This window comes from Rhinolophus ferrumequinum, chromosome 16 (genome assembly GCF_004115265.2).
Source record: "Rhinolophus ferrumequinum isolate MPI-CBG mRhiFer1 chromosome 16, mRhiFer1_v1.p, whole genome shotgun sequence".
Lineage (NCBI taxonomy): Eukaryota > Metazoa > Chordata > Mammalia > Chiroptera > Rhinolophidae > Rhinolophus > Rhinolophus ferrumequinum.
The window spans coordinates 4,438,322-4,462,474 of NC_046299.1; the positions used below are offsets into that span (position 1 = coordinate 4,438,322).

At 50.1% G+C, this 24,153-nt stretch overlaps 1 protein-coding gene across 2 annotated transcripts in view; it reads right to left on the bottom strand.

Annotated features, from left to right (window-relative positions):
• Positions 1-24,153, bottom strand: part of DOCK1 (dedicator of cytokinesis 1) — a 455,780-nt gene that overhangs the window by 350,622 nt on the left and 81,005 nt on the right. For both annotated transcript variants that reach the window (XM_033130588.1, XM_033130587.1), the window contains exons 13-21: positions 21,429-21,554; positions 16,932-17,056; positions 15,784-15,882; positions 14,753-14,825; positions 10,539-10,642; positions 9,998-10,181; positions 5,837-5,934; positions 3,541-3,630; positions 3,123-3,223 (exon numbers count right to left, since the gene is read on the bottom strand). In XM_033130588.1, coding sequence (XP_032986479.1) covers positions 3,123-3,223; positions 3,541-3,630; positions 5,837-5,934; positions 9,998-10,181; positions 10,539-10,642; positions 14,753-14,825; positions 15,784-15,882; positions 16,932-17,056; positions 21,429-21,554 — 1,000 coding nt within the window. The remainder of the gene's footprint in view (positions 1-3,122; positions 3,224-3,540; positions 3,631-5,836; positions 5,935-9,997; positions 10,182-10,538; positions 10,643-14,752; positions 14,826-15,783; positions 15,883-16,931; positions 17,057-21,428; positions 21,555-24,153) is intronic.

The window sequence follows — 24,153 nt, forward strand, 5'->3', positions numbered from 1 at the left end:
CTGAAAAATTAGTCAGCCTCTTCTAGACAGGTTGCGTTTCTACTTAAGTTTTCAAATAGCCTAGTTAATTTTATTCACAAAAGCATGCTGGGTTTTTGACGGGGATCATGTTGAACTATAGATGAATTTGGGGAAAACGGACATTTGGGCAGGATTTTATCTTTCGATCCATGAGCATGGTATATAGCTCGTGATTTCTTTATATAAGCTTTGGATCTAAACTTTCCTAAGTTTATTTACGAGTTCTAGCAGTTTTTTTGAGAGGGAGGCTTTTTAAAAATAGATTCCTTAGTGTTTTGCAAGTACAGAATCACATTATGTGAAAGTAAAGACCGCTTTACTTCTTTCTATCCAATTGTTATACTTTTTATTATTTTTTTCCTGCTTTACTGCACTACTTCCAGTAATAAACACATGTGGTGAGAACAGAGATGCTCGCCTTGTTCCCAGACTTAGGGGAAAGGCTTTCAATGTTTCAGCCTTAAGTCTTAGGTTAGCTGTTCATTTTCTGAGATGTCCTTTGTCAGATGAAGAAGTGGCTCTCTATTTCTACTTTGCTGAGAAGTTGTATCATAAATGGATGTTCAATTTTGTCAAACGCATTCTCTGCATTACTGAGATCTAACAATAAAAGCACAAAGCTACTAAAACAGTGGTGGTCCAGTAGACCATCCTGCAGCAATGGGAACCTTCTCTATCACATTATCCAGGCCAAATGGAGCATCAGTGAAGGGGCGGGAACCTGAACCAGCTCCGGGAAAGACAGCTCAGTGGACAGAAAGTCTGCTGGTTTTCTAGGAGAATGGTCCCCAGAGGCGATGCCTCCCTTCCTTGTCACCCGGGACAGCTGTGGTCACTCTGATAGGAGTCCAGCTCCCATGGATTCCTACCTCCACAGGGGAGCTATCCGGGAACGCTGGAGCCCTAAGAAGTAATGCCCATTGCCTGGAGTCACCTTTAATTTGTTCTCTTGGAATTCTTGGTGAAGAAAGGCTAAAAATCTCAGTATTTATCAAAGGAAAGAGACAAAGAAACTAGCAGGACAAGGGTCTAATGCAAGCCCACGCTGCCAAGGCCTCAGGGCGGGGGGCGGGGGAGGGCGGCTCTCTGCCATACTACTATTACACTTAGCACCAGCACCTCCCAGGCACAGGGAATAAACACCTTGAGCACTTTGTCAGTGCAGACAACCTCCCATGATTTGGTTAAAACTGTGAGAATCTGTTATCTCTTTTGGTTTTTCCAAATGTAAATACTCAGATGCAAATTTCTGAGGAAACACTTGCGCGTTGTTAATTTATCAAAACATGGTAAGAATACTTTTTTCCAGAATGACAATTTCCTTTTCAGCAGATTACAGAGACGGAATGAGAGGACACTGATTCTCAGCTCAATCCCATCGCAGCTGAAAGGTAAAATGGTACTTTCTGCTTCTCCCATTGAGTAACTTGCAAAAACTCTCTGATTTTCATTTTGCCACCTCTGAGAATAAGTACGTTATTCTTTCCCCAAAGGCACGTAAGAGGCAATGCCAACAGAAGGATCTGGAATGCAGTGTGGCAAGCTGATTCATCGTTCTGATTTTCTGAAATTAACGTACAAAATCTAATCTGAGAAGAGTTGTTTGGCCACCTTTCAAAAAAGCAGCAGAACTGAGAAAGTGACACATACCGGGATCCTGCCGCATTAACAGCCATCTGCAGGCCACTTCCGTCAGCCGGCTGGGGTTGTGTTTTGGTTGCCATCGCAAGATGGTGCCACTTGATCCGACCTCCCCCCCACAGTCTGTAAGGAACTGTCTGAAGTCCAGACACACTGGGCATCTCCACTGAGATAACAAACTGCTTTAAACAAACATTTGCTCACAAGTAAGATAAGACTCGTCCAAGCTTGCTCTGTGTGCCTGAGGACATCGCAGCTCCCTGCCCACTCGGGGCTCCACCGCCCGGCACAGAACAGGTACCCAGGGCTGCCGGCGCCAGACCTCTGACCTTGAGCTTGTGGCTGCACGTAGGCAGAGACAAGGCGCAGATGGGAGCTGCGATCCAACTTAATGGCCCCGAAGAGAATCGGTTCTAATGATTCCATGTGGATATCCTTCAAGAAATTATATCAGATCACTATGGCATACACCTGAAACTAATGGAAGATGCCTTGTCGACTATACTTTAATTTAAAAAAATATTTAAATCTTTTCATTGCAACTTGCACAATTGAAAGTGTGTATTTAAATGTCAATAAACCCCACTGTGAGAGACAGAGAATAACTCACTGTGATGATTCTAAGAATAATGAGCCCCTAACAATTGCCTCGTGCTTTCCAAGTGCCAGGGATTATGCCAAGCAGTCGACATACAACTCACTAAAATCCTCAACAAACCTACAATCATGCCCAGTTTACAGATGACAGACTGAAATCCACACTTTAAGTGACTTACAGGTGGAAGTGACAGAGTTGTCGTATAAGCCCAGGGAGCTGGGCCGCAGAACTGTGCCCCTCAACAGAGGTGAGCAGCCTCTGCGGCCCTGGCGTCACACACCCAGTGGGACACAGAGGGACACATGGGAACATGGGATGGGCTGGGAGTAGCTGGGTGGGCACTAAGAACCCACGTCATTTACCACTGGAACCCAAGTTATTTATCACCAAAGCTTCTAGAACAAAAGGAAAGGCATTCTTTAAAGAGCAAAAAGATATAATGAAAGATACCGAACTGAATTTTATTCACACTAAACAAGTAATAATCTCAAAATAAGAACACATCCATTTGTCCATTCATCAAATGCTCTTTGGGAAGCTACAGAGTGGCAGGCCCCCCACTCCCCCGGCGCCCATCTATCCGTTTCATTGAACATAAACTAACAATTTCAAAGACAAATGGAAGGTGTGGAGGAGAGCACGAATTTACTCCAAAATGGTATGATAATTTAGCACGTGTCTCTTTCGACAAGATTTTTAGGGCTGTTAAGAGGGAAACAATAATAAAATATTATCCCAGGAAATTCAGAGTTTTGAGGCAGAGAAAGTACAATCACAGACAAAAGTATATGAAAAAAGACTCTTACTAACAAACACAAGAACAAAGAAAGTACTGGTTTTGAAACAACCAGAGAGAACTTACGTGTAAGCTAGTGTTGCACTAAAGTGTTTCTTAATGTACGTTTCCAAAACAGGATTAAAATGCTGAAATTTTCTGTCAGCGATGAGTCCAATGATAAATACCTGTTAAATTAATATTTTCATTAGCAAATAACTCAAACTCTTTTGGAATCTTCATCTGAGCCATCTGTACAGTGTGAGCCAACAAACTGTAGGGGACGTGGGTCGACCAGCTTGCCTCTCTTTACCCTACAAAGCACACTTGCCTAACTATGTGTTATGGGCAGAAGCTTTCTAGCTCTCAGTTTGTCGGCTCTGACTGGATGTCCACCTGACCAGGCTTTCAAGGTTGCCGCGGCGGACCCCCTCCCCAGCTCCAAAGGCTGTAGCACAAAAGTGCGTGATAATACGTGAGCAGGGAAACCGTGGAGGTCTCTCACCAGAGCATCGAACACCAAGGTATCGAAAGTCTCGCTCTCGGAGTTCTCCATCATGATGTTGAACAGGGCATCCAAGGTGTCCTGGAGGAACTGCAGAGACACAAGGGCCAGCAGACAGGGTGAGGCCGCCCAGCTTCCCCCTCTGGAGCAGCTAGTGTCGCTGCCACTCCAAATACCCACTTTTCTCAAGGGGCACCTAGGCAGCTATTAACACTAGGGATTTCTCCCAGTCATTAGAAGCAGAAGCCGGGTACCTGCGTCAAGCAGGGGAGGCTCCACTACCCCCCGCCACAGGAACTCTCCTACCCTTTTCCTGGTCCAACCAGTCCAGGGACAGAGCCCCACAGCAAGTACTTTGGTATCATTTCCCACCATTTTCAGATTTCAAAATGTTTGCAAAGGTCCAAACTTTATGCCATCTGCCAATAGCCCAATGTCACTGTCAACAGACTCTCCAGGTGCCAAGCCCTGGCTAATCCAAGTTCACCCAGGGTTTCTGCAGCAGGCCTACCCGTCCCACCCAGACAGGTGGCACGAGCGGTAGCCCAGGACATGATAGCAGAGTGCTGTGGCCTTGGTCATCCTGCTGCAGAAGGTGCGGGGACACAAGTCTCCTGCAGGAGGTGCTCACACGGGGCAGGAAAAGCCTTGTTTGACATCCACCCTCTCTAAGAACACCCACTGGAGGACCCAAATCATCATTTTCATTTCCACTGAAATAGGAGGCTGCACCACTTCCCACAAGAGCAAGTACTTTTTTCAATCTATCTAGCAATGCCCCTTCTCTACTCCTAGTTATAAATATACAGAAGGGAGGCCCTGGACAAATGGAAAAACACCCAGTCTATGAGGCCCTGAAATAGAGTGAAAGGAGCCCCGAGTAGGCTGGGGGCCCCCCAGTCCTGGCTGCCGTTAGCAGCTGTGTGGTCTTGGACACGTCATTCACCTCTACAGACCTACAGAGCACACTGGCCAAGCGGAGGTCAAACGAGGTGAGGGTCACACAGGTCACCCTGCCCCGGGTGGTTCCCTGTGCTGCACAGGAAGCAGAGGGAGAGACGTGACAATGTCCAGCGATGAGCAACGGGATTTGATAATAGATTAGACAAGGAGGACGAAGAACAAGATGGTCCTTGATTTCCCCTGGTAAGTGTGACAACAGGTCAACAGAAATACAACTAATTCCTGGTGTGCTACAGGGACTTAAAAATGACAAGGGACAAAATCTCATTAACTGTGTGTCTTCTAAAGTTACATTAACTTATTCTCCCAGCTTCCATCAGAATCGGGGAATTTACAGAACCCAGGGAAGTTTCAAATGCAATTAACATTGTCCAGCCAGTGGTAGCTGACGAGGACCTGAAAAGATAATGAAAACGGGAAGATGAGCGAGGATACGTTTGAACGGTTCTACAATGAAGTTAGAAAAGTGGTGCGCCAAATTAATTCACACCGACATTAACCATATTGCTATTTAACTAAGGCCACTTTACATAATTAATTTTTACAGACATAAGACAGTGTCCGGGTGTAAGCACCTCCTGGAGGGTGAAGAACTGGGGCAGGGACGGGCCTGGCTGTAGAGACCACGCAAGTGGGGGACCGGCTTATCGCCTGCCAGCCAAAATGGAACATAACGAAAACAAAAATGCATTTCCTTGTGCACAAGGAAAAGTCATGTGAGCAGATGCAAGGCGAGGGTTGCCCAATGTTGAAGAAACTATCAGAACAGCCAACAATTAGCCAATAGAGAATTGGAGGATGTGAGCGCTGACAGGGATCCCAGTCTGACTGTCCTCTTACAAAGACCTAACAGGCACCTAACATTTCTCCAGACCTGCTATGAACGAGGCCAAGCTCCTTGGGGAGAAAGACAGTGGCCACGCCCAGACGCGTGCTCGGCTCCGTCCCACACGCCACACGAGTTCAGGTTCAGTACAGAAGCTCCAGGTGACCGGTGAGCCAAGGTGATGGAGGCACCCTTGTTACCTCCATTTTACAGCAGGGAAAGCGAGGCTCAAAGAGGCGAGTTAACCTCTGTACGTCTGGCAGCGAGGACCCATGGGAAGAGGAACCAGCACCCAAGGCTGGCTGAACTCCAGGTCCCGCTGCCTTCACCGTGATGCCACCCCAGCGTCCCAGAGGAGTCTGTCCACGCAGAGGTCACAGCAGGCCCTAGGTCACTGCTGTCAAAGGATTCTAAGGCGAGCCGCCACCACCTTGGGAGGCAGCACCTGACGACGTGCCGGAGGACGACAGAACCAGCCAAAGCCCTGGGGCGCCAGGCTCACATTACCTTCACCACTTCGCCTCCGTCCACCTTCATCAGCTGCCTCAGGTTCTGCTGCAGCAGGTTGGTATTGGAACGCCACTTGAGGAGCCCCAGGAGATCCACTGGAAACAGAAACGAAAGTCAGCTCCTCCAGCAGGAACGCGGCCCCTTTACGGATGCACCGTGTGGGGCTATGTGTGTCGTTTGTTTGGAACAGAAAAATCAGCCCTACTTGTAAAACGCCACCAGCTCGATATTTCACTGCTTTCTAGCAAACATACCTGACGTGCAGGGTGGCTGATCATTATTTCCAACTGCACTTACCATGAAGAGATTTCCATGTGAGAGCTTTAAAACTGCATTTGGGAGCCTAAGAAAGAAGGACGGGCCTTTCCGACCCGCAGGAAGGCGGGGTCCAACCAAGCAGCGACGGCCTGGAAGGCGCTGTCACCCACCAAGTGCTTTCCTGGCGTCTCGTCCCAAGTGTGAGCAGGAAGCTCGATTTTTCCCCCCCTTTTTAAGATAAAATCATATAAAATAATGAGCGCAAATCCAGGTCGCGAAGGAGCCAGGAGCCCTGGCCCACGGAGCCCCTGCTGCACTGAGCCACTGCCCCACCCTGGGCCTGGCCTGCCACGGCTGCCTCTTCCAGTTGAGTTTTTGTTTATTTGTTTTCTAATAGAAAAACCACAAGCTGGATGCACTGGGTTTTCACAGACTAAATGGAAGACGATGTCCAGAAATGATTGTTTTAGGCAGCAAGATGTCTGTTAAGGCTTGAAGACAGAATACAGACATCTCTAGAAAAGAGTGCCCCCATAATGTTCACTGGGAGTCATTTTAATACCCTATTATGTGAAAACCACAATTAGCCAAGAGCACCTAATGTACTATGCGTGCTCATCAGGAACGAACTTCAGCTACAGAAGTTGTCTCCCTAAGAAAAACACCAGTAAATAATAAAAGACAAACACCATTTCAGCAATAAGCAGCATTTCAGGGAACATAAGACACCAACCAGAATTTAAGGATAAAGCCACACAAAAGGCACACATGTGAGGAGCGCCGAAACATACATCGTCATTTATGTGACTTTACCCCCAAGTAGAGCTGACGAAGGGAAGAGTTAAAAATGGGAAAATGAGAAAGGGACAGCATCTTAAAATACTGTGAAAGGTGTAAAGCATCGGCTGAACGACCAGCTGGGCCACACCACCACTATATGACTTTGGGCAAGTAACTTCACCTCAGTTTCACCATCTGAACAACGGGTACAATGTGGTCTGATTCACAGGGTTGGTGCAAGAATTAAGTGGCATGACGTGAAGAAAACATTTAGCGTGACACCCAGCATTGAGACTAAGGCAGCAGTCCACCAAAGAGAAGATCAGAAATTGAAAATTATAGCCATTCAACATGAAAGTGAACATGTTTTCATTTCTAATCGACACTGAAGTGATGATTAAGGTGATATCCTGCCCGGACATGGTTTTGGTACTGGGGTTTAGAGAGATTTCCATTCCACAAGAGCCACTAGTGTTTTCTTAATGGAGACAGCTAGTAATCTGGGTTCCATCCATACAAAGTCAGTGGGACTTTGGATAGGAGGTAGGCTGAGGTTATCTCTGCTCTGTACATCTGAGAAAAGATACAGCTAGGCAAATTAGTAGTGAATGAACACCTTGGAGGAGAGGGAGCATGTTTGCAGGACACGGAGCTTGCCCCGCCCCCAGCTACCCAGGTCAGACCAGGCATTCCCTCTCCGTTCGCGGGGAGCCACTGCAGTCAGACCCTTAATAATTCTTTGTTTCATGACTTCTCCCTCTCTAATTATATAGTAAGCTAATTGAGGAGAGGAATCACATCTTATATTCTTTTTATACCCCCCACAGCATCCAGCATAATTCTGAGGACAGAGATGTGTAACACAAACCTCGATGAATAATTCAGCTACTGCTTTTCCCTAAGTAATGGAACTTCGCAGTAACAAATCACGGTTTCAGAAAAACGACTCTCCAATGAGAACCTGGCATCCATGCTTAGGACCAGCTAGGGGAGCTCCATCTTTCCCACACCTGACACGCCACCATCCCCAAAGGAGGAATCGTTGGCTGGGGTGAAATGGAGCCAAAAAATGACCCCTTTCCTCTTAGTGAGCAGCACTCACACTGGAATTTCCCAGTTGCCCAGCAACGGCTGCTGGAGCCCAGGGTGCTGACGACTCCCTCAGTTCCAGGGAGGGAATTACCCGGGGGCCAGTGAGATGCAAGGAGCTCAGAGGTGAAAGGAAGGGTGGACAGCTTCCCCGAGAGATTTCTGTGACTTAATACCTTGGTGAATTCCTAGTTCACAGTCTTGTCCTCTGGGGATTCGTGGGTTAAGAAGGAAGGATTCTGTGGGCGGGTCTCACAACCCAGCTGCTATTCAGAGTATTGTTTCGATGAGGGGAATATGCTCAAGTTCAAAATAGCAACTTCCAAACATGCTTTTGGAATATGACCCACATACAACATGGTGGCTTCCTACACAGTGACAATGGCAACGCACAGCAGCACTCAATTGTCCAGCACCTACGAACAAGCTATAGTGCCAGCCACACACGTGGGGTGGAGACTCACCGGACAGGCTGCCTTTGCCCTGAGTTAATGAGCCCTGGGTGCAGCCATCAGGCCAGAGGACTATCAGAGAGGAACATATAACATTTAGAGGACGACCAAATCCAGGGAATAATGTTTAATCTATGTGGCATCCCTGCCACAACCCGGCCCCAACAAGCCCCAGCCTTGGGGGCCACAAGCTCCCAGGGCACTCTCTACCCCTCCCCAGGCCTGCACGGGACCCGTGTCCCAGTTAAGGGTTTTCATTTGCTTCTGGAGGTGACTACATGACCACCAGCTAGGACAACTCATAGCTTAGGGTGAACTAATGTTCCTAAGTAATATTAGTGGTACGACTATGTATCCAAAATCCAAATGGCCTCCACATGCTTCAGTGACAACCCCCCACACTCCCCCACACAGTTTACTCAGCAGACAAGCGGTGAGAAAGCACAGCTCCTATTGCCCAGGAGAGCAGCACAGAGCCACGGGCCTGGAAAGTTTGAAAGGACCTGCCCACCCTAACAGCCAACGCACTTTCCACCACAATGCAGTGGCTTTCAGATGATGGGGTTACTTTTGTCCTATGTTTATCCCGTTAAAGTCCAAACAATGACTGTCCCTCGGGCACATCCGAGACAACTGCAAGATTTATGGACAACCCCCAGGGACACAATTCATGATAGCAACAGACATTAATAATCAAAACCCATATCAGGTAGTGAAGAGGGAAAAATGGATTTTGGAGCTGAGTTTCGAGAGAGCACAGAGTCACTGCACAGCTGTGATACTGTCACTTTTGGGGGACGCGATCTTTAAATGGAGGATTTGTGCACAGGAGCCTCTGCCTCGCCCAGACAGCGTGCTCTGAATAAGAAGTGCCCCTGGCCAGACAGCCATGTCACCGGGGAGGCGGGAAGCAGCGGTGACAACACGTGGCAGCCAGGCCAGCACAGGGACACAGGCAGCGTGGAGCTGCATTCAGGCTATGCTTCCGTGCGCGACATTCAGCATGGGGCACCTTACCCAGAGAGGGGACTAGAAACGTCTTCAAACTAGAGAACACCAGTGATCACCTCCATGAGTAGCCGGGAGAGGGGAAGACACAAAGAGGTGGGTACCTCCCACCCTCCACACAGCCCCCACGAAGCCCTTTTGGGCAGGCACTGTCACCAAGTGCACAGATGAGGAAAATGGGGTTCAGAGGACCTAGTTCAAGGTCATTCCCAGGGTTAACACAGGGCAAGGGCTCAGGCCCAGGTCTTTGGTGTAACTTTAAATCTTGTGGATTTCCCCTTATGCCATGCCACCCGCCTTTGGCCGAAACACTTTTAAAAAAGAAAACCCACTGCTTTCTTTCTCTCTTTAAGGTTAATCCTTGGATCAAAATCAGAGCGTGAATTCTAAAGTCCGATGACTGTCGCCCCCTTTCCTAATCCGCAGACATCCACACAGGCCGTTACGGAGAAAAGCCAGGAATGACTTTGTTCAGGCACCTGTAGAAGCCTCCTCCCCTCAGCTAAAGCATGAGAAGGACGGGCCTGCGGGGGGAAAACTCCGGGGTGACGTGTGTCCGCCCGAAACTCACCGTTCTGGGTTAGTTTCGTGGAGCACACGAGAGTTGACACCTGGAAGGAATCTTTGCTGATGGTGCAGCTCCCGAGACTCTGCATGCTCTTGCCCGTCGCCGAGTGGCCCTTCTCCTCCAGCTCCGCTTTCGTGGAGGGCAGACTCAAGTACGTGCCAGCATCTTCCAGCTTCTTCGCTTCGGCCTGTGGGTTCAATTATGCAATACGTGGACCCCAATTCACCGTCAGTGACCCCCATGTTATCCTTGATCCTTTTAACCATCGTAATATTTGCACTTGATCATTTGCTAAACAGTTTATTCTAATGATTTCCCTAATTCCTGTCAATTAGTTCATGTCACCAGAGCATTTCATCCTACAGCGCCTGATAGGTTATTGTATATACGTATCATCTTCTCTCACTAGAAGCAGCTCAAAAGCTGGTCATCGGAAATGTGCATTTGCATGGTTACATGCTGCTGGCCAGCGGCTCAGGCCACGAAGCCCAGAAAGGCAGGAAGCAGTCGACACCAGCGAGATGGCACCCAGGAAAAGGCCTACCTTATAGACGATAAGATCATGCTCTCCGTCCCTCAAAGTGGTCCCATCGTATCTCATCAGCTTCACAAACGCTAGTGCAAATATTTTCTCAGATTTGTCTTTAGCTGCAATAGAAATCAGTAACGTCTTCAACTGCCGTCGTAACATAATAACATCCTATGATGGTGCGGGGAGCTGCCTTTACGAAACAATTATAAAACCGCATTAACTCATCATAAAGGGAATCGCAAATTTGAAGCAATTCCAACTCAAGTGTCACGGAAGCGCTTGCTCATGAATTTGAAAACTGATTGGAGAGTAAAGGGCCGAGTACCAGGACGATTTCGCAGGAAAGCCTGCAATACTAGAAGCCAAGAGTAACTGTACAGTGATACTGATGAAGACAGCGTGTTTAGCCTGAGGATCCACAGACCAATGGGAACGGCCGTGGTCTGGAAACACGAGGCCACGGCCAATGACAGCCAAGGGGCAGAACGTTCACTGCAAAAACCGGTGTCTCGGGGAAACAAGCAAAGCGGATGGAGTCCGACTGCACACCATCCGCTAATATAAATCACAGCGACTGAAAAACCTCGATGTCACCTTCTGTTCCCTATCTGGCAAGGAAGTTCCTCCTGAGGTGTCTGCAGGTGAGGCTCCTGCCCTCATTTCCTTCAAGTATCGGCGGAAGTATCACCCACTCTGAAGTGACCAGCCGATTAAGACAATAAGTTCGTAGCCTGGTTAACTCCTTGTCCTTGCCTGACTTAGTTTCCTTCACAGTTACTATGGGCTGAATCGTGTCCCCGCAAATTCTTATGTTGAAGCTCTAGCCCCAAGGTGACTCTGTTGGAGATAAGCCTGTAGTAGGGAGGTGCTGAAGGTTAAACAAGGTCATATGGGTGGAGCTGTGATGCTATACAATTGGGGCCTTTAGAGGAGCGGGCGAGACCTGGGTTTCTCCTCTTCCATGTGACTTCCCAGCAAGATGACAGCTGCCTGCAACCTGGAAGAGGGCTCTCACCCAAACGCGACCATGTTGGTGCCCTGATCTCAGACTTCCAGCCTCCAGAAATGTAAGAAAATAAATTCCTGTTGTTTAAGCTCCCTCGCCTATAGCATTTTGTTGTGACTGCCGGAGAGAACGAAGACAACAGTCCTTAGCACTACCAGATTACCAGGTGTGAGAGCGTGTGTGAGTGTGTGTGCGCACACACGTGCGTGTACTCGTTGTTTATGGTTAATTTCACCCACTGGACTTTGGATTCAGGAGACAGTGTGTGTTCTTTCACTGCTGTCTCCCCAGTGCATGAAGTAGTGCCCACCGTGTATCAGGCTCTCAGTAAATATTTGTTCTGGTTGGGGAGACACCAAGAGCTTACTCTTTCCGCTAACAAAGTCAACAAAACTTGGAGAACTGTTGAAGGCTTACGTGGGAATGGGGGCAATCTGGCTGGGGGGCGGAAAAGGTCTGTCTGAGCCGAGATGCAAACCTTCCCGGGAAAGAGGTGGACAAATGCAAAGGGCTCTGGCTGGTGGGGACCCAGAAAGCCAGCGTGACCAGTGAGCCGGCGATGAGGGACCCAAGGCCGGCAGGGGCCACATCAGGCAGGGATGGAGAGGGAGTCTGGACTCAAGAGACGGACTCGCCAGGAATTCCTCGAGATGCAATCCGAGGATAGCATGGAAACACTGAGTCTCAGAGCAGCAAATAGCTCTCAAGTTATGTACCCTGTGTTGTCTTTTTAGAGACCACAGGACAGAGGTCCAAGGCGGGAGGAGCACGTCTGCCCACGTTGAGTCAGGGGCTAAAATATTTACCAGAAGATGCCACTGCATGAGATAACACAGCTCATTAATCTTTGCATCCTGGTGTCCTTCAGTATCTGGCACACAGTAGGTACTCAACAAATGCTAGTCAATTAGATGAATGAATAAACAATCCACTAAACAAAAATAAAGGGGGGATTAAAAGTAAAAAAAGTATGTACCTTAGGAATCAAAAAGAAACCTTTGTAAAAAGGTACTAAAAAATGTAAAATATCTTAATGTTCAGGTGAAAAAGAACAGATCCTTCTAAGTTTGGGCTGACACAAAAAATAAAGAATGTCTCTATGAAAGCTGCCGCGATTCAGAAGGACACGTGACCACACCTGCCAGCCGTGGGCTTCTCCCATCACACTATCAAGTAGCACAGAATAAAAATGCTCCTCTTTTATTACTATCATACATCTTTACACCAATGGGATGGAGTCCGACCCCATGTTAAATGATCATTAGCAGCCATTATGAGGTGGACAAATTTACAAAACGTCAGGCGCCACGGGAGGAGGCCATGTGCTCCAGGAGCAGGCCGGGCTGCCCCACCCAGCCAGGCCCCCTACAAACAAGGGAACCCACCAGCCCCTGGCAGGCTGGGCCCAGAAGCCACACATCTGCTCTCGCTCGTGTAAAACATGAGCTGATGCATCTGGAATTACTAATGTGTAGCTGGAGAGTGTTACACAGTTACATCCACCCAAACTTCCCAACCCCGAGGACAGATCCCAGCCTGAGAAACCCCAGCACTTGCTCCCTTTGGGGGAAAGCAGCTCATATTCTGCCGGGAGGGTGGTGTACAATGTGGTCTCAGTTCTCTCCATTTCTGACCCAAAGGGTCTGCCCACGGGGGGGCCATGGGAGAGGCCCTGGTGGCCACCATCATCCCAGCAGCCAACAGCTTGGGATTTCGTCAGCATCACACTTTCCAAGCTCGACACAGCTCCAAAGTCCCACAAGCTGTGGCCGCGGAGACTTCATTAATTATGCAAATGTGTCATGGTACTTTGGGTGATATCATCTTGTCTATAATGAGTACTTAAAACTGACAAGAAAAACAAGGATTTTGAAAATTAAAATGCAACAGAAGATACCCCTCTGCCCTAGTGAGATTTATTAATTAGAGAGAACGAGCTTGTTATGAGGGGGGGCGTGCTCAAACTTTGAGATCAAGGCCTCTGTGGATCCCAGAACGTTGCCCCTGCCCTCCAGCGCCGCTCGCCTCCTGCTCCCCTGCAGCCCACTGGGCCGCGGTCTGACCAGCTGCCACCCCTGCTATTCCACTCCCTCAGGCCTCGGCTGCAGACAGACCTGCCCTAAATGTCTTCCATGCACACACTCACACCTCTGCACTGCACCCTTCACGCTGCCCTGCTCTGCTTGGTTCTCACAAGTGCCCACGATCCTCGACTCAACCTCAGTTCTGTAAGAGGAGAGGCCCCCTGTGCAGGCCCCACACTCAGGGCAGGCCCCCAGAAACAGTCAAGAGGATGGACCACTGTCACAGCAGCAGTGGTGTCCACCAAGCCTCTGTTCTGTGCCAAGCATCATGCCACGGGTCAGGAGACTCCATCTCGCCTCACCGAGACCCCTCTTACCCTCAAGCTGAAGCCTCTGAGGAGGTACACATAGCCAGGGCTGAGGATCCCCCCATGTGGCCCTAGTCCCACGGGGTCATCGGTGACCATCACAGCCACACAGACCACCCTTCCCTCGATGGCACAGCATACACAACTGTAGCCACCTCACTGTCACTTGTTTCCCCAAATCTATGGATACAGACCTTGAGGATGCGGGAGCAAATCTTCCTTCGGTGATATTATTTAGTTTCTGACACAGGGCTATGTCCTTAGTGGACAATTAATTCAACACATGTGAGGAGACAGACTGCAGTCATTGATAACCAATTTTTTGGAAGGTGAATGCTTCAAAACCAGTTCTTTCTTCCCGAAGTCTTGGCTTCATGATCAAAGCTGCATCAGTGTCTCTGATGAGAAAAGCTCTGCCCGAGTTCTAGACACCAGGGCCTCTGAAAGGCCTTAATGGTTTTCAATTCCAATGCAGAGTAAGCAGTAAGAGCCCATGTTTGGAATCTACTTGTATCTTAGTGACTTTTCTGATGGATGGAACAGTGTTACAAGCAAAATGGAAGAGAGGAAATCAAAAGAAGAGCCAGTAGCAGTACCTCATTGGAAAAACGCAAGAAGAACATTAAGATCTCCTGTGAGATCTTGGCTCGATGAAAGAATCAATAACATTTCCCGGGAACAGGGTAACGTGGGACACGAGCCGAAGTGTCAAGCCCTCACTGTGTTATGGCAACCAAGATCTAGAAACTTCTAGAACAATCTAGAATAGAAGTGCAGCCCATTGGGTTTTCCCTTGACAAATGTGGGATTAGGCACTTGATTACTCACAGTCCTGCGAGGATCGATGGCGGAAGGTGAACCGAAGGTGACTGCGGTTGACGTCCTCGATGGGAATGGCCACCTTGCAGAAGTGAAAAGGGAAGTTTATGCACCTCGACCAGCATCATCTCGCTTCACCAGCTCTATTCCACTGGAGAGACCCTGTACAGCGGCACACGTTTCTACACTGCAGTGCCAGGAACACTGGCTACCTAATCCCCTGTGTGGTTTTCCTGAAGGCAACCTGCCTTCTGAAAATTTAAACAAGATAACGTTGTAAAGGATGCAAAGCCAACTCTGGGAGGCAGCTCAAGTGTCTTCAAACGTTCCATCCTCACTGCTAAGATTCCATTTGTAAAAGTCGCCGTGTTTGTTGTGAGCCCTTCCGGGAGTGTCTGTGTTCCCTCCACAGCTCGGGGACCTGCCCTGGGCGGCAGGATGAAAGCCTTCCTGTCATGACTTACGGTGAAAGAAGAAAGACCGAATGCATGCTGCCTTTAAGCAAAGACTGTGCCTGATGCGCATATCTAACAGCTGCACCCAGCCGTCTGCTGGCCTGGGTTTCAAATACTCAGGCCCTTGGTGTGTGCCGGCTGGTGTCCTCCACGGTGGGCCGCCGTGGGATGTCAGCACGTGCATCATGAAATGCAGTGACAGCGCCAGGGGAACGGGACCCGTCGGCCCTGCAATACCCTCCGCATAATGTCATCTCTATTTTTTTCCATTTGGTGTAAAGACAGCATTTCACACATAAAACAGACCCGGGAAGAGAAAGACAATAGCTGCCTTTAAAGGACTCTGTCATTTGTCTCCATGAAAGTCCTATTTTCATGTCCCAAAGGAGATGAGAGCAAATGTATTCCAAGAAATGCCCGTGTGGTTCCTTAGCAACCTTGAGTGACTTTGTGGCAAGGTCCTATTGCTCAGGGTGCCTGTCGGTGAGCGGCCCCTGGGCGGGGTGGGAAGTGGGGGCCGCCTCAGGACACTAGTGAGCATTTCATAACCAACCCCACGGGACAAAATGACCATGTAAATGATACCTTCACAGTCTCAAACCAGCGCGGCTGTTTCACTTGGTAGTAAATTACGGACTTGTACTCTGAAATCGCTTCATCACCAGCGCCGGGGAAAATCACATGCTTTAAAAGAAAGCACAAGGAGTTCACATCAGATCTCACAGAGCTTGACACGGCACCATCCCCCACTTCCCGCCCCCATCAGACGAGCTAGCAGGAGCGCGCGCACTCCAGGAATGCCAAAAGAACCTGCAAATGCAAAGTGCTCCCAGCAAAGGAAGAACAGATCCATCTGACGCCAGCAGCCCGCGTAAAACCCTTGCGTTCAGACATATGAGGTCTTGAGGGCTTTGCGAGATTGGGGGTGCGCTGTCCTCCACTCTTCTTCCCCTCACCCGTAATAACTTCAACATTAGGATCTTCAGGAAGTTGCCTGATTCACTCAGTACCTCTAGAATAAAGGGCTACGGGCAAAATTTAGGAGGTGACAACACTCCCTCCGTTACTGCAGCCATCAACACTGACCACGCGTCGCTAGGGGGAACAGTACTGGTTCAGCCCAACTGGCAAGGACAGCAGTGTCCAGTGTGACACTGGACATGGGCCACCCTGAGAGAAAGGTAGGCACAGCTGAGCCTCAGGGCGAGCACAGGGTGTTGAGCTCAGCCACGTGGGCAGAGGGAGCCCAGCCCTCCAGCCGTGCTCCAGAGAGGTAGCCGGCAGGGACACCTTCTTTGGCTTGGCCTTGGGACATCGGAGGAGGCCACAGCCTCTGAGAACTGCCCAGGACACTGAGTCCTGCATGCTGCAGTGACCACTCCAGAGGAGGTCTTGGTAACCAGCACTGCCCAATCGAGCACAAGCTCAGATGCCCAGGGTCACTGCCACGCTCCACTCTCACTAGCTCTCTGAGCCTGAGCCAGCTGATTCATTTCTCTGGGCCTGAGTCCCCTCACATCTCAGATGGCGCTAATACTGATACCCGAACTTCTAGGACCTCAGGCCCTGCTGGGACAGGCAGCCCCTTAGACAAGCGGGAGAAAAGGAAGACAGAGCAAAGGCTGTGCCCTAGAAACACGAGTAGGTCCTTTTGTATTCTGTAGCTGAGCCAAGGTGAACCTTTGGAAAGTAACAGTGTACCACCACAGATTAAACTTTGCAACAGTAAATACCTCCAGTCGTTTTCCGTCTTCATCGTAAACAGAAACTGTAACTTCCACATTCTTTGCAGTCGTTTTGCTTCCTTTATCAAAATCTCCTTGAACTAAAGTTACGTAGATATCATTTCGAACATCACCTGGGGGAAAGAAATTATACCTTTAAAACCAATCCATTATTCATCGTGTAACCGTGAATTTTGCAAAATGGTGTAACTCGCTACCTCTCCTAGCAGACTATTATAAATACTGTATTAGATTATGAAATATTTTCTACAAAATTGTCTCAGCGTTTAAAGGCATGACAAAAGCAATTTTCATCATCATCGTAAGACTTGAGAGGAAGAGGAAAATGTTCAAGGCCCTAATTATCTGCTTGGTTCTTCCGCTGGGCTGAGAAGCCTCGAGACCTCTGGGCAGCCCAAGCCCAGAGCTGCTCAAATGCTGACGATGAGTTTGCCAGGACCCACCTCGTCTCTAGTGGCCATGGCTCACTGCAACCCACATGACCATCCCTTCTTAGACCACTGGCTGTGGTAATCTGGGTCTCAGTAGCCAAAAAACACAACCACAGCAGCTGGCACAGTGAGAAAAACTGGCAATGTTGGCCTCTTCTTCATTTTACTAAGGAGTGGAACAAAAAGCTGATTCAGATGTGAACCAAAAGCCCAGGTCCTGAGTTGCCCGGGATCAGGGACGAGGGATATGTGCAGAGAGGGAGTTTCTGCCTGGATCGCCTCCCCTCCAGGTGGGCAGCTGGCAGGATCCAGAACGGGACCACGGAGCAGAAGGAGAACAAAATAGAGCTGTGAATTTTATGTTTTATTACAGTGGAGCATGCAGTACAGACCCGTGCATTAGAAATTGGGATGGGCCTTAAATAGGGGGAAAAATGAAAAAGACCCACAACTAACGAGCTGAGACGCTTCCCACTGAGAAACATCCGAAGCCCCTGGCAACGGTCCGGTTGGAAAAACTCAGCAAGCTTCGTTAGCAACATGACTTAGAGAAGCTTCCCCACTGTCCGTATGGCCAACTCCCACGGCTGACCCACCTGCTGATTCCCGGGGACACGAGGACAGGTTTTGTCCAGAGCAGCACAGGGCCACGCTGGGCACAGAACAAGGAATCCTTAAGAAAAGAAATCCCCTTGTTTTCTTGTTTTTCCTGTTTTTTACTGCTCTATTTTGGCTTTTAATGTATCCAACTATTAAACTTTCATTTAAAAGTCATTATGATAATAATAATCCCCGTGGACCGCTCGCTGCACGCTAGTAGCTGCTGGGAAAGGAAGCAGGGCTGCACGCTATCCCGCCCGTGAGAGATGTTAGCAGTGACGGAGCGGGGAGCCAGCACCACGAGGCAAGGCTGCGTCCAGGACCGCCAGGAACGAGCTGTGGGACCTTGGACCAGTCACTTAACCGCCTACCCACTCAACCATCCACTGCCAAACAGTTTCATCGGTCGGGGAAGTCTGGATGATCTCTCAGCCTGAAAATTCCATCAAAGCACAAAAGCCACAACCCAAAAGGTGCCGACAGCTTCACAGAGACCACATGAGCCAGAGAACTATCGTGCTAGGGCGGAGAGGTGGGTAAGCCCTAGGGTCTCCCTCTCCCACTGGCCTACAGATACACACTGTGGGCCTTCCCAGAAGTAACACCCCATGTTTCCTGGGTAAACCGCGCAGACAGGTGCTCACAAGAGGCCCTCGGCAAATGCCTCCTGGCTCCAGGGCTCTCACCAATGGAAGGACAGAACTGGGAGGAGACTTGGGTGGATTCAGGGCAGTCCTCCTTCCCTTTGCCTCATCGAAGCCTCCAGCCACCTTCCTGGCTCACCCCCCACCCGCCCCAGGATCCCACAGGACTCCAAGACTTCCAGTGGTCAGGAGAAAGGAGAAAAGCAGGCTGTGGCAAGGGCGACCACAAGCTCTCCCACTGAGCGGAGAGAGGTGAGCGGGACAAGACAGGGTGACACACAAGTTCTCCCAGGCGACAGGCGGGGATTGTGAGTGAACACCCTCAGGCCTTCTCTCCTCCAAGGGTAAGGCGTGGCACCCACAGCCTGGCAGTGATTACTGGGCTGCAGAGATGGCGGTGACTCATGCAGGCTAGAATCCCAAGGAAGAAGCCCCACTCCCAACTTGGCACATGGCATCCAGCGGAACGACGATCAGCTGGATGGCTCCCCATGAATCTCATGAGATGACTTTAGAGGTTGCAACTTCCTTTTAAGTCTATCAGTTATAAGTTAAACACGACCAGTGTGAACTAGAAGTTTCCCAGGTCTCCCTTTGAACATGAGGACATCCTCATGTTCTCGAGAGAGACACAATGTATAGATTTGCATCTCGACTTCAAATGCAAACAACACAGCCACTAAGAAATCCAAATGCATCTGCCACGGACAGACTTGACCCATACAAGCAGCAGAGGTTCCAGCTTCATAGCACAATGAACGTCACACTTCCTTCCTGCACAGTTTAACCCATTTTAGATGTCTTTCATATTGATTTACCAGACAGAGTGTACCATGACCCACAACAATCCTGAGAGCACAGGGAGTAGGAAGAGCGTGTCCCCAATTGCCCTAAAATAAAGCAGTAACGGTGACAGCACGCTGAGAGGCCACCTCTCCCCTCTCCCTGCAAGTGCACAGCAGAGCCCAATAAAAGGGGGCCGCGGGGATCTGTCGAAGGTGGGGTGGCTGGGCCCCATTTCCACTGCTCATCAGCCGTGTGAATTTCAGCAGTGGCTTAATCTTGATGGGAATTCATCCAACAACAATTTATACCCTTCCGGGGTCCTCAGGTACATCAAGCTCGACTATCAGGGTGAGCGTCGGCTGCAAACCATAGACATAAAGGGTAAACATTAACATGCTTCCAAGATCTCGTGAGGATCAAATCTGATTATTAAAATGAATGTTATTTGGAAACAGAAAAAGTATCACATACACGGAAGAGATTAATCTTAACATGGACTTGGCGTTATTGGTTGCAGAAGCTGAAAATCCATGACTGGGCCTGAGCAATGCAACAACAAATGCACACTGAGCAGACACCCAGTGGAAACACCCACATTCTGCTCCTTCCTTCTGATCAGATGTTCATCCAGATGTGCAGGGTGTCCACGCCTCCCTCAAACCACTCTTGCAGCTGGGAGGAGCTGACGCCATCCAGATGTCCAGGTGGCCAAAGCACACTCCACCCCCCGCCCAATGCTGTCCCGGGTCTGAGGCGGCCCAAGCAGCCCGGTCAGGATGACACTCAGCCTCCTCGGCTGCAAACACTGGGTCAGAAGCATGCCATGTCTTTCAGGAACTGGGATTTGGGGAGAACATGGGGGGCAACAGGGTCTGTCCCCCGAAGAGGAAGTCAATATGCGAAGCACACAGCTCAGCAGAGCGAGCTGGGGGAAAACTGAGGCAGGACCCAGGCTGACATGGCGGCTTGCTCTGCTCTCTTCCTCAGTCCAATGAGCTGACCCCTGAGACTCCTCAGGGTTCGGCCGTGTGGCCTTGTGCTTTCTGTTACTTATAACCCTAACGCGTCCTAACTCCAACCAGCCCTATAGGTGGGAATTATTATTATTCTCTTTCTTCAGAGGAGGCAACCACAGCTAAGAAACGTCAGGTAACGTGTCCAGGCCACGGCGCCAAACAGGAGCAGATGTGAGACTCTGAGCAATGCACCACACTCCAGGCCCTGCATGCTCACTTCTGGGGCCAAAGGGTGGGCTGCGAGGCTGTGGTTCGCTCTGGGGAAGAGACAACCCACCGCCTACGCAGGGGGCCATTTTTCGCAGCCTAGGAGACAACAGGGTATGCTCACCTACCCTGTGCTCCCCTCGCTCTGAACACATTCTGGATGGTTCACATTCTCTTACAGGACCACACGAGGGGCCGAGGGACAGCACCAGGAACCTACGTCATCATCGTAAAGAAGTCACCTTAGTCCTGCAGTGAACTAACCGTCATAACCAATCCATTCACCAGAGCCTAAAGGGAATTCCCAACAACTCTCCCAACGGTCCCCTCTTGGTCAGCCTTCATTTTGTGACTAAGCATGACCCAACCAATGCGTGCACTCCTCTGGGCAGGTATGGGCAAGAACAAAGAGTTTCCTTAGATAACGAGGATGGTCACCCAGCTGGTGACAGGAACCCATCGCACGTCCTCGGGGCTGGGCTTCTGGCAGACGCTCACGTCACCCTCGTGTTCCTATTACTGTATTGTCAGGACTCTCTCCCCACAAGCCCTCCCAGGCTGTTATAACTGAGAGAAGACACTTCTGCTCGGCCTGAACCTGGGAGGTCTGTTCTCACTGAGGCCACAGCTCCTGCCTGAAGAAATGATCTAAAACCACCTGCCACACACACAGCCGTCTGCCTGTCAGCACTCCTACAGGTCACTGTCCACATGGCACTTGCTGTGACCAGCTATGGAAAGTCCCCAAACACCGGCTACATCCACCCCACACTGAGAAACACTGAAGGAACCAGTTCTTACCAGGCATGATTATCTCCGGAAACCCCGTTTTCCGAGCCACCGCCGTGGTCCTGTCCACTAAATGAGGAAACTCCTTTCTAATCTGATGGATATCGCCAGGGAGTAATTTCAGGGTTACCCACAAACCTAGAAAAACAACGGATGCATGAGTCACATTGTATCTTGTACATTTTTAAAAGAAGATATCACAAAGCCACCTTTAATGAATGAGCAATGTTTAATTCCCGATTCAATGTCTTAAGAGAAAACGTGGGTGTATGGGAAAGAGAAAGACTGGCCCAGGGGAATTCCCTGCATCTGATTAGCTGGGAGACAGATCCTGCACTGGAGGAGCCTAGCAACAGGTGTGCACATAACAGCAGCTGTGCGCCACGTCTGCCCAGGACCAGCGGCGCTTCTGAGTTGATACGCATTGAAGATAAACCAGAAGGTAGCATTTTCTGGGAGTGGATTGAGAGGCCATCACTTCTCCTTCTCCCAAGAAGGATGGCAGTGGAGGAGGGCTTGGAGGTTACGCTCACAGCTGGACCCACGGAAGCTGCCAACTGCTACGCAGCACCGCTGCTCTCCAGGTGGGCAGCAGAGCAGGCCAGGAGCCAGCTGCAGCCGGGGCAGCCTCACAACGTCACGTACAGGAGAACAAAGGCTCTGGCCGCGGCTTGGCTCTTTCCTCCAAGGGGAGAATAAAGACTCTCACACCCTCCAAGCAAGACGCAGAGGACGCCCTGGAGAGAACAGTGAACTCACTAATGCCTGCGAGCTGAGTGTGTGCCCTGATCTCCCTCCTAGAAAAGCTGATGGAGACTCACGTTTGGTATGAATATAAAACACTCTCAGGCAGGAATCCAAAGCGGGTAAGGAGAGCGAATCAAGATGACACGTTTAACAAAATCAAAGGCAGGAGACAAAGCAGTGGCTTGGTTCTCTCCATGGTTTTCAAGGATGCTGACTTTCTCCCAAATCACAAGGGAGTTGTCACTGTCAGCTGGCACACTGTGAGCTCCGAGAGCCCGGAGGTCGGGCCTACGTGCTCCCTGGTCACTCAGCTCTGCAGGATCCCATGAGCTCATCAGAATATAAAGGCACCTGTCCTCAGTCCCACTGCAACAGACGTGTGTGTCTGTCTGTCTGTCCAGCTAGCCCTCCTCTAGATACACGCCTGCAGGGAGCAGGCACCATTCACCAGTGCTTAGCTCAGCACCCAGCACTCAGGAGAGGACGATGGGAAAACCACAGTCCTTGCCCACAAACTACCTGCATTCTAAGTGGAACAGGTAGATGTCTAGAGGGTCCATGCAAGATGCCATCTGATGCTGCTTCTGCCGAGAATGGCTCTACGTGATTGAACCGCGCCCTCACACCCTGACCCTCTAGCTTCCTCAACTTCTAGCAGCTCGGCTGGAACCGTCTTTGTCCTCTGCAACCATCTGCACTGCCTGTGGCTGATCGAGTCTGTGGTCACTGATGGCATTTTACTCTTTGCCAGCTGCTGAAACCCCTTTCCTCTTGCCATCGACTGAGTCCCTCTGATTTACTCCACAGTATCTAAGAGCACCTACTGTGTGTCCAACACACAGTGGGCACTGCAGACACATAGCAAACACTCATGCTATCCCCACCAGGGACTTGGCTTCCATTCCATGAGCCCAACACTAACCATGGGCTCTCAGTGAAATATGGAATTTGGATACAAAGAGGTTTTTCAAGGAAAAGTCAAGCGCATGTGAAGACTGTATCCCCAAGACTGCCATTCTGGGGGTCACAGAGGTTCCCCCGGGAAAGGGGCATCATGCCGAGATCTGAAGATGAGTTGCAGGCCTGGCCTGGCCTGCGTGGGCCGAGATCTGAAGATGAGTTGCAGGCCTGGCCTGGCCTGCGTGGCTGGAGCTCCGAGACACAGGGCGGAGAGCTGTGAGATGTGGACGGGAAGCTGGCAAGGACCAACCCTGTGGAGCCCTGTCAGGAGTGGCAGGAACTGTGTGTGGTCCATCTGAAGGGCAGTGGGGACCCAGAGGAGGAGTGAGTCCCCGAGTTTGACTTGACAGCACTCTGGTGGCTGTGTGGAGCTGGACAGGTGGGAGTTTAGAGCAAAGTGAGAGGGGCCACTGCTGGAGCCCAATGGGACACTGGCAGGATGACAACTGTGGTCGGGGGAGCATGGAGGTCAAACCGGAATGGGAAGGAGGGGGTGGAAGGAGGGGCGGCTGTCAGAGACGGACACGGTTGTGGGTAGGACCAATAGCAGGCCCAAGGCACTTTCCCCTGAACCGGGAAACCCTGCATCCCAGAGGGGACGTCATGAGGAGCAAGAACACAGAGCGGGGAAGCAAGGAGGGCCCTGGCATGGAGAACGCTGTTGTTTGGAGCTCACACGGGGAAAGAGAAGCCAGCGGGGGACACGGGGAGTCAGGGGAAAACAGAGACAATCAGGAGGGGTGGTGTCAGTGTGGTGACAGAACAACATGCAGCCCACGGAGACGGGAGTGTCTGCGGAACAGACAGCCAGGTGTCACGGAGACCTCCGCAGGACATGTCACTGCTGGTGGAAGAGGACGGGCAAAGGCTGGCAGAGAAGGACAAAGGAGGCAGAGAAGACGAACAGCAGCGACAGCGGGAGAAAGGTAATGAGACAGATGTATGATTCCAGGTAGGATTCTTTTTATGGTGCTTTCCTTTTAGATTTTTTTCGTTTTCTTTATTTTTAAGACCTAGCAATCCTGATCGT